Source organism: Miscanthus floridulus, chromosome 2, assembly GCF_019320115.1.
Source record: "Miscanthus floridulus cultivar M001 chromosome 2, ASM1932011v1, whole genome shotgun sequence".
NCBI lineage: Eukaryota > Viridiplantae > Streptophyta > Magnoliopsida > Poales > Poaceae > Miscanthus > Miscanthus floridulus.
In genome coordinates, this window is record NC_089581.1 from 166851841 (window position 1) to 166862629 (window position 10789).

General features: G+C 43.0%; 1 protein-coding gene and 1 pseudogene across 1 annotated transcript in view; both read left to right on the plus strand.

The window, feature by feature from the left end:
- LOC136535603 (origin of replication complex subunit 2-like) overlaps positions 1–10683 on the plus strand; it is a 31170-nt gene extending 20487 nt beyond the window's left edge. Inside the window, exons 5-7 of the mRNA XM_066527920.1 lie at positions 9219–9513; positions 9781–10008; positions 10083–10683. Coding sequence (XP_066384017.1) covers positions 9219–9513; positions 9781–10008; positions 10083–10279 — 720 coding nt within the window. The 3' untranslated portion in view covers positions 10280–10683. The remainder of the gene's footprint in view (positions 1–9218; positions 9514–9780; positions 10009–10082) is intronic.
- LOC136540985 (U2 spliceosomal RNA) lies at positions 8317–8492 on the plus strand (annotated as a pseudogene).
- Positions 10684–10789: the final 106 nt, after the last annotated feature.

Here is a 10789-nt window from a genome sequence, read left to right on the forward strand (position 1 = left end):
ACGGTGAACTATCAGACCTTCGGGGCACTAATGAACGCTGCCATCGCCATGGAGGGCTTGCAACGGGGTTCCCAGGCAGAGTGGATGAGGAAGCGGGTGGCTGTGGGGTCTTCTAGCCACCCTCATACTCAAAAGGTACATGTTGTCTAATGGGGGGGCCTATCAATCATCTGGCGGGCCTTCATTTCGATAGCCCCAGCAGACTTCTCAGACTTCTTCCATATAGTACCGTGCACTCACTCAGCAGGTGCAGCCCCAGTAGCCTTAGGGACAGTAGGTCCCACATCGCTAGGGATTTGGAAACAAGCCTGGTGCTTGCTTCAAGTGTGGCAAAGATGGCCACTATGCTCAGGAGTGTCCCCAGAACCAGTCAGCTCAGTCTGCTCAACCATCGGCGAACTCTAGGCTGGTCAAACGGACCGTGATCAAGAGGAAGGTGCTCAGCTAGTCTGGACAGGTGCATTTCACAAATGTGGAGCAGATATTGCAGCAGGAACTAGTGATGGCTGGTATGTTTACCATCGATTCCCATCTAGCTTATGTGTTGTTCGATTCTGGTGCATCACATTCATTTATGAGCATGGGATTTATAGACCGGCATAACTTACCACTTATGGCTATACCATATGTCTATAGAATCCGTACTGCGGGTTCGTAAATGTTCATTAATACCTGAACAGACACAGTAAGCTTAGTATTAGCCACCCACACTTACCGCCTATAGTTCATGGTAATGCCTGGGCAAGGCATTGATGCTATTCTTGGAATGAACTAGTTGCGGGTACATGGGGTAGTCTTGGATTTGAAACGGAGAATTGTCGAGTTACGGCTTTCTTCTTCTGAGGATAGGATGTCTCTGCTTGTACCCTCAGATCTAGTCTTACCTGTTACTACCCATGCTGAAGCCTCTCCTGATCTTACCTCCATCTCTGTGGTATGTGAGTTCCTAGATGTTTTCCCTGAAGATCTTCCTGGGTTGCCATCGGACCGAGAGGTAGAATTCTCCATTGAGCTAGAGCCTGGTACTGCCCCTATCTCCAGACGCCCATACCGCATGGCTCCAAGGGAATTGGCTAAGATGAAAAAGCAGCTGGAAGAGTTAATGGATAAAGGTTTCATCCATCCTATTTCTTCACCATAGGGTTGCCTAGCCATTTTTGTGAAGAATGATGCTACTCTATGGATGTGTGTGGATTACCACCCTCTTAATGTGGTAATAGTTAAGAACAAGTATCCTTTTCCCGCATAGATACTTTATTCAATCAGCTAGCTGGTGTCAAGGTGTTCTCGAAGATTGACCTCCGCTCAGGCTATCATTAGATCAAGATTAGACCACATAATATACCAAAGATAGTTTTTTCTACTAGGTATGGGCTGTATGAGTACCTAGTGATGTCCTTTGGTCTTATCAATGCTCCTGCCTTCTTCATGTATCTGATGAATTCAGTCTTTATGCTAGAGCTAGACAAGTTTATGGTAGTATTCATTGATGATATACTAATTTATTCCACGAATGATGAAGAGCGTGCCCAACACCTTCAGATAGTACTATCTCAACTAAGAGAACACAAGCTTTATGCTAAATTCAGCAAGTGTGAATTTTGGTTAGATCGAGTGCAGTTTTGGGGCATGTGTTGACACCTGACGGTGTTTCAGTAGATTCCAGCAAGGTGCAAGATGTGTTGGATTGGAAGTCTCCCAGATCTATGCACCAAATTTGTTAGTTCCTTGGTCTAGCTAGGTACAATTAATGTTTCATTCCAGATTTCTCCAAGATAGCCCAACCAATGACCAAGCTGCTTCAAAAAGAAGCTAAGTTTGATTGGAGCCTATCCTATGAAGAAGCTTTCCTAACTCTAAAGACATTTCTGACCACTGCTCCTATGTTGGCTCAACCAGATATTGATAGACCCTTTGATGTATATTATGATGCCTCGAAGACAGGGTTGGGGTGTGTGCTTATGCAAGATGGGCGTGTGATAGCTTATGCTTCGCGCCAACTGAAAAAGCATGAAGTAAATTACCCTACTCATGATTTAGAGCTGGCTACAGTAGTCCACGCTCTAAAGATTTGGAGGCACTATCTGTTAGGCAACAAAGTGCATATCTTTATAGATCATAAGAGCCTCAAGTATATTTTCACTTAGTCTGAGCTGAACATGAGGTAGAGGAGATGGTTAGAATTGATAAAGAATTATAACTTAGAAGTCTATTATCACCTAGGAAAGGCCAATGTAGTGGCTGATGCTTTGAGCCAAAAGTCACATCAGGTTGAGGAAACAACTTTATCTCTCAACCATGCAGAAGTGCTGGCTCACATTGCCTTGACCTCAGAGTTGCTTGAGCAGATTATTCTAGAGCAAAAGCAAGACCCTGAAGAAATTCCCCACATTAAAAAATTGATGGCCGAGGGGCGTGGCCCTCGCTTTAGTTTTGATGATCATGGAGTAGTGAGATACAAGGATAGACTGGTGGTTCCATCCAATGAGCTAAAAAGGAAGATTTTGAATGAAGCCCATCATTCAAAACTATCTATCCATCCTGGTAGCACTAAGATGTATCATGATCTGCACCACTTGTACTGGTGGTCCAACATGAAGCAGGACATCACCCGGCACATCGTGGATTGCGACACTTGTAGAGTTAAGGCAGATCATATGCGTACTCTAGGATATTTACAGCCCTTGCCTATTCCTATATGGAAGTGGGAAGATATCTCCATAGACTTTGTGGTGAGTTTGCCTCGCACATCCAAAGGCTATGATTCTATTTGGGTCATTGTGGACCGTCTCACCAAGTCTGTTCACTTTATTCTGGTGGACACCAAATATATAGTCAGGAAGTATGCTGAGATATACTTTGATCGAATTGTGACCCTACACGAAGTTCCCCTCACTATCATCTCTGATAGGGGATCAGTTTTTTTCTCTCGCTTCTGAGAGCAACTCCAGGAGTGTCTTGGGACTAGTCTCCTCTATAGTTCAGCCTATCACCCCCAGACTAATGGCTAAACTAAGAGGGTGAATTAGGTGCTCGAGGATATGTTGAGAGCTTATGCTATTTCTTTTCCTAAGAAGTGGGATGTCTGCTTGAAGCTAGCGGAATTTTCATACAATAATAGCTACCAGGAGAGCATTCGTATGGCACCGTTTGAAGCTCTGTATGGCAAGAAGTGTAGAACACCACTTAACTGGGTTGAAGTGGGCGACCGTGGTTACTTTGGTCCAGACTTCATCAAAGCAGCTCGAGAGCAAGTAGGCATTATTCGAAGTCACTTGAAGGCAGCTCAGAGCAGACATAAGTCTTATGCGGACAAACGAAGGAGGCTTTTGCAGTTTGGAGTGGGAGATTATGTGTATCTCAAGGTGTCTCCTATGAGAGGGGTGCATCGGTTTGGTATCCATGGTAAGTTAGCTCCCCAATATGTGGGTCCCTACAAGATTTTGTCACAGTGTGGTCCAGTGGCGTATCGACTCCAGCTCCCCGATATCTTGTCTACGGTGCATGATGTGTTTCACGTCTCCCAGTTGAAGAAATATCTGCAGGTGCCTGATGAAGCTGTGGAAATTGAAGGGCTTCCCCTTCAACCAGATTTGACTTACGTTGAGCATCGTGTAAAAATCCTAGATGAGAAAGAAAAAGTGACGAGGAACAATGTGGTAAAGTTCTACAAAGTGCAATGGCAAAACCACTCAGAGGATGAGGCCACATGGGAACAAGAAAGTTACCTATTAAAGCATTACTCCCACCTCTCTGGTTCTGATAGTTAGTTGCTGCATCGAAATATATTTTCTACCTTCTTCTCACACTAGGCACATGAAATCTCGAGTCAAGATCTTATTTTAGGGAGGTAGATTTATAACATCTTCGGTGTTACACTGTACAGTTTTTAGCTAAAATCATGTTATGAGCATCATGTTTATGTATTATTGCATGTGGTAAAATGAGAAATTAAATTTTATTGCACTAATTGTCAATTTGAGCTCTAATTTATTCCTTGTCCAAATACTCTCTAGCATAGCTCAACTCACTATTATCATCCTAGTCCAACTCCATCTCTCGCTATTCATTTTTTTCCTAATTCCCAGAGCGCGCACAAGGCACACTACTCTACTTAGCCCGCGCAGCACGCGCATAGCGACGACCGATCGTAGCAACAACATCGCACACGCTGCGCATTAATCTCACTCATAAGCTCAGCCCGCTAAGCACGCCGCTCGCTCGCTACTCTGCAAACGCAGCTCAGGCACCCTTTCCACACGTCAGCACTGCAGCAACACAGAATACTGTAGCATGAAGTAAACACGGTTCACTGCATCTTGCACGTCTCGCACTGGTCGCTGCAGCAAACACTGTTCACCATAGGAAACGTTGTTCACCGTAGAAAACACTGTTCATCCAAGCAGCACGTCGTGCACAAGCAACGCTTTATTACCTTTAAGCAAGCTAGTTAGCCACTAACTTTACGACGCGTCGTTGTCGCGCTTTCGCTTCTCCCGCCTATAAAAGGGCGACACCGAGCTCGCCGTCGTCCTACACCGCTACTCGCTCCTCTCGCCTCTCCAGTCTCTCTCTCTCTAAGCTCCAGCTCGCCCTGTCGATCTTCCTCTTCGAGCTGTAATCGACTGAGGTAGCTAACCTGCAAGGATTCCTTCATTTTCCTTCTCCATTATTTCTAGACTTACAGCTAGGTGCAAGTCAACAAGTCCAATAGCATGATTAGCCTCCTCCAATAATATCATTTCTTCATCTCTAGAGCTCATTTGAATTTATTTATTTATTGTGAAATAAATTTTGTTAGATTCCTAAATTCCTGAGCTATCTGTTGGTGTATTTTGTTCGTATGGTTTTACGATGTTTTAGGATTACTTATTGATTCTAGGTTGCTTGTTATTATTATGGTTATTTAGGGAATGGCTTTTTGTTGCATTGGTAGAAATGCTAGCCCTAAAAATTTTACAGTAGACTCATGATAATATTAGATGCTCTCTATAATTTTTGTAGCCTCTGAATAGCTAATTTATTAAGGTAGCTAACATACCCTAATTTAAAGCACATGAAATCATTTAAGAAATTAGTTGGTATAAGATCAGTAGAGCTAGCTTGTTAGCATGATAAGCGTGTTCTTATTTTAAGAGTTATGGTTGCCTAAATATTAATTATTGCATCATCATCGCTGCATGCATATAGAGAATGAGCCACTAAAGATCGTGACCTTCGACGAGCAGGAGTACGATGAAGTCATCGAAGAGTATGAGGAGGAGATCCTCATACAGGAGGACGTTTCGGAGCCACCCATCACTGACTTTGCTGACACCGCGCCTGCCCAAGGCAAGCCCCAGTGCATAACCCTTATTTTAAATAATAACTGAATATATATATATATATGTGTGTGTGTTGTGCATTTACGTTATAGGCATTTTATGAAAACTACGTGCATAAATATATCCACCCATGAGTCCTACTAGTATAGGTCGAGTAGCTGTTATGCTTAGGATGTCGGTAGCGTGAGTAACTTGTCGTTGCACACAGATAGACGATAAATATGATCACTCCTGATAAAATGATGGAAAGAAAAATGGTGACCGGGCAGAGATATGGTTGGGTTCTGGTTGGTGTAAAGGGTTGTGTCCTATGGCCAACATGACATAGCTTGGTTACACTTTTTCTCTGTCTGTGTCAATTAAGGACCGGTCGTTGCATAAGTCTCGAGGCAAGTCACAGATCTATTATCCCGAGCGTATACTTGTGTATGGGCGTAGGGAAGACTCGTTGCTCTCCTGTCGTGGATCCGTCTCTTTCTAGACCGACTGGTTGGAGACGGAGATAGTGGAGGTCATTGCACCGCACTGAGTCAGGACTCAGGAGTGGGGCTTGGAGTCCAAGTTTGGACGGGGACCTGGACATCCAGGACAGGAGGGTGATGGGTTAGTCCTGCTTGTGCCTGGGATACAAGTGGGGCATGTGTTTTCGAGGTACCTAGCTGGGGGCATTGATTCACGAATCTCCGGGCGATCCAGTAGGCTTGTTTTTTGGTCTAGCACCGTAGTAAGAACTGAAAGATGGAAGGAGAAGAAATGGAACTGATTGCTCAACTCTTGCTTAAAAGTAGAACATGTGCTTATATAGACAGGATATATAATAACTTAATACGGCCGATTATAATAACATAAATAAGGACTCACTATTAGTATTGCTTTCTGCTAAAATAAACCAGCAAACCATAAAACTTCTCATATTCCTTAGAGAGGAAATTATTCCCACTAGTCGGATAAGTCTTGCGAGTACATTATGTACTCATGGTTTATTTACCCCTGTTGCAGGTGATGTATGAGAAGTATCTTTATGTGGAGGATTCTTCTAGTGGGCTCCGACGGATCCTCGTTCTTATCGGTAGATGTTTATTTTAAATTCCGCTGTTTATCATTCCGCACTCTGATATTTGGTATTGTAATAATGTACTTTTAAGAAACTCCGATGTATGAAATGGACAAGTATTGTAACTCATTCTCATTCTTGGATCCTTAGGAAAAATGTGTATCTTTTGGGTTCTCTCTTGGGGTGTGCCCGACGGATACCGCCCGCTGTAGCTTGCTTTCGGGGTGCCTAGTGCCTGGTGGAAGACGAGCACCTCCGTAAGCATGTTATTTCAGACGGTTTTGCCACATAGGTGCAGCAGCAACCAGGAAGCTGATTGAAGATGAATATCAGCATATGCTACCACAACCACCGGTACAGTTCTGATCTCCTGGTTGCTTCACGAGAACGAGAAATGAAGGCAAAACAAAGTTTCGAAGGATGAAGTCCAATACTGTAGATGGAAAAGCTTCCACAAGATGTGGTACATAACTCATCTCCATGGCGTTCAGCATTATTGGCAGAAGTATTGGCATTAGAAAAGCTTCCGCGAGAAGATGTTTATTGAATCTGTTCATATCAAGACGGTTCATTTTACAGGGAAAGATGGAGTTTCGTTCCTCTGCAGTTTAACATATATAGGGGTAAAAGAAATTATATTGATAGTTTGGTCCAACATTCCTCCTTGGCAACTCGCCCTTGTCCCTTTACGTGAAAGATTTTTTTCTTGTTTTTTAGCGTGAGAGCCAATTTATCTCGTCATCACCAGCATGATGCAGCTTTCTGAATGAAAAGCATTCTTCATGTAAGTTAGGCTACTGCATTTGAAGTGGTGTTTTACCCTAGGGAAATTGAAGTTGAATCTTATTTGAACTATCTCATGTGACCACTATGTGGAATGCGGGAATTTCATAGGAATCGTAAGAAATTTCATAAGAATCAGTTCAATTTCGCAGGAAAACACAAGAACGGGGAAAAAAATCACGTGTTCCAAACAGAGCCTAACCAAAGCAGATCCATACATCCATTATATATGGAACTATCTCATGTAACCACTAAGGCCTTGTTTGGATCTCTATAGATAGTATTTGTCTGCTAATAATTATCCTTTTTGGATCAAATAGGTATAGATAATAGATTAGCTAATTGATAGATGTACCTTTCGATAACAACTATCCCGATCAAATCAGAAAATGAGTTATTAGCCAGCTAACTATTATCAGACAGTGAATACAAATAGGGCCTAATCAAGTCGGGCCACACAATTCTAAGTTTGAATAGGTTACAAAAATAAAATTTATATTTTTAAATAGTTTTATTATGAAATATAGTCTACGATTAATCGAGTGGTACTTTTTATGCATAAAAATATTAATAGTTTTTTCATATACACTATGTGGTTAAATTTGGGATCGTTTGCGTCAGTAAGCGGGGTCACACTATTTGGGATTGTTTGCTTTGTAGAGGAACTGAATGATCGAGGGCTGTTCTTTTCTGAGAGAAAAAAAAAACCCAACAATGTCAATCTATAAATATTACCTTAGAGATAATTTTCATGATATCAGGTGGACCTTATCTTTTCCACTAGTCGCCTCCAGCAATGATTCGATGTATGCCTGATGGTGACTTGGTGAGTGAGTGATGAGAAAATAAAAAATGTCAAATGCTCGAGTGAGTAGCTGTGAGACGGAGACTCGGCGAGGAGCTGAACAGAACAGACGGTCGGCCAATCGATGATGCTCTTCGCGGCGTCAAACAAGCAATGGGCCGGACGCGATGCGAAGCCCGATAATACAACACGGCCCAGTTTTGCGCTCATCGCTCTGGTTGCCCGCCCGCAGCCGCTGCGTTTGCTGGAGAGGGAAAGCGTTAGCAGCAGTTTAGCACCACCTCGGCTACCGAGAGCGGAGCGCGGAGGGAGGGAGCTACAAAACAGGGGGCACGGCACCTGAGCAACTCATACCTTTCTCGGCCTTTTGGCTAAGATCAAGTGTAGTATCTGTTCTTATCAGTTTAATATCTGATACGTGGGCCATGTGTCCACTTCGATATTAAATTTATTTTTTGTGGGGGAGGGTCCACCACCAGTGGCTTGCCACTGGGGCCCTCGCGCCGTTGCACTGCTGGCAAGGCCTGGCGCACCCCAGCCAAAGCAAAGCAAATTTGTTACCTGGGTCTCTTCGGTTTCGAGGCCTTATTTGTTTCCGTTTCCTGGTCGGTTCTCTTCGGTCTTCGATGGGCCTTATTTGTTATTTGTTTCCGTTTCCTGGTCGGTTCTCTTCGGTCTTCGATGGGCCTTATTTGTTTACTGGTAGGGTCTCTTTGGTTTGTACAGAGCTTTGGGTCGTCCCTTATACTCAGGCCTCGCAATAATGACTTACTGGGATGTGTAGCTGTTTTAAGATCATGCCAATATTATTCCAACTAAGATCATTCCCGTGTTCCGATAAAAAAAAGATCATGCCCGTGTTGCAACGAGAATATAATACTGTTACATATTTTAAGTTTCAAGTTGTGTATTATCCTGTGAGCGCCATTTCTTTGTACGATTGCGGTACTTCACTAGGTTACATTGGTAGCTGGGTTCCATCACACTCATAATACACTTGCAATTCTAGACCCTTACAACACTTCATTAGGTACAAAAATTAAAAAAAAAATACGATGAAAAATGAAAACGTATTCCAAAGATCATCGACTGTCATCAAGGATCTCTATAGATAGTATGTCTGCTAATAATTATCCTTTTTGGATTTAAATAGGTATAGATAATAGATTAGCTATTGTCGTGAAGATTACATAGCTCTCTACATCCTTTGAAAAGGACCATTAAGTTCTGGCATAATCTATTGCATTTTCAGGTCATAGCAACAATAGCTGAAATGTTCTGGGATCAAACAAAAGCTAAACGCAAGAGACAGCCAGGAACAAGGTCCCAGTTGTCACAACAGTTTCCGTCACAATCAACAGAGGACATCATCTCATTCCTAATGAGACAGACATCAGATGATGTGGATGATCGCGTGTGCCTTCTTATTCATAATGTTGACGGGCCTGCTTTGCGTGATGCTGAATCACAACAGTGTCTAGCACAAATTTCTTGCTGCCCACAGGTCCGTGTTGTTGCATCAATAGACCATGTTAATGCCCCTTTATGTAAGTTCCTTGCACATGTAGCTTTATCCTTCCCTAGTGTATTTACTGGAAGAAGGGCGGGCCTGGTGCAAGCGGTAGAGTCTTACCGCCTGTGACCGAAAGGTCCCGGGTTCGAGTCGTGGTCTCATCACATTGCACAGGCGAGGATAAGGCTTGCCACTAACACCCTTCCCCAGACCCCGCACAGAGTGGGAGCTCTCTGCACTGGGTACGCCTTTTTTTTAGTGTATTTACTGTAAAAGATATCATAAACTGAAACTACTGTAGTGTGGGACAAGAAGATGGTGCACAAACAGTTCAAGTGGAGCTGGTACCATGTCCCGACTTTTGCGCATTACAAAGTCGAAGGCGTGTTCTACCCATTGATCCTAGCTAGTGGTGGTCACGCCCAAACCACAAAAACTGCTCTCGTTGTTCTGCAGAGTCTGACACCGAATGCACAAAGTGTTTTCAGAGTTCTTGCTGAATATCAGTTGGCAAATGAGAAGGAGGAAGGTGAGTTTGTTGTGTATATGTTTTCCTGAAGAGTTGGAATGTTGCATACTGACTAAACTTACTTTGTTTCTCAGGTATGCCAGTCAGCAGTTTGTATACAAAATGCCGTGAGCGCTTTCTGGTAAGCAGTCGTGTGACATTGAATTCACACCTGACTGAGTTTAAAGATCATGATCTGGTTAAGATCAGGAAGCACTCTGATGGGCAAGATTGCCTCCGCATTCCTCTTGTTTCTGATGCACTGGAGAAATTGCTGCAAGAGTTGGCTTGACATTTTTCATGGATGAGTTGACTCAAGTATTCTAGTTTTCTCTGCTACGTGCAGCTGAAGGATCTTCTCCTGCTTATAGGAAAATGTATTACCATGGAAAGAACTCAGATGAGCATGCCATCCTGTAACAGTACATGAATTATGTATCAATCGGATTCCGGAACTGAAAGCATGTTGCATTAAACGCTCTGCTATGTTTTGTTAGCTTAAACTCAAGAACCGTGATGAGTATGGAGCGTGGCAAAAGGTCTCCTGCATATGTATCTCAAATGATCAGCAGAACAGTTTGCACAATTCAAGCAACTATTTATACGATTACAACTTGCAGAGGATTGAATTGATTGTATCGATGTAAAGAAAACATAATTTCTCCCTTTATTGCCAATATCAGTAGTACACGTCTACATCTTAGCTTTTCTCTAGTATAATACAACATGATGCGAAGCATATACACTTCAAAATCCCCAGCAATGTCTCAGTGTACATTAAATGTGTGACGCGGCGAGTAGT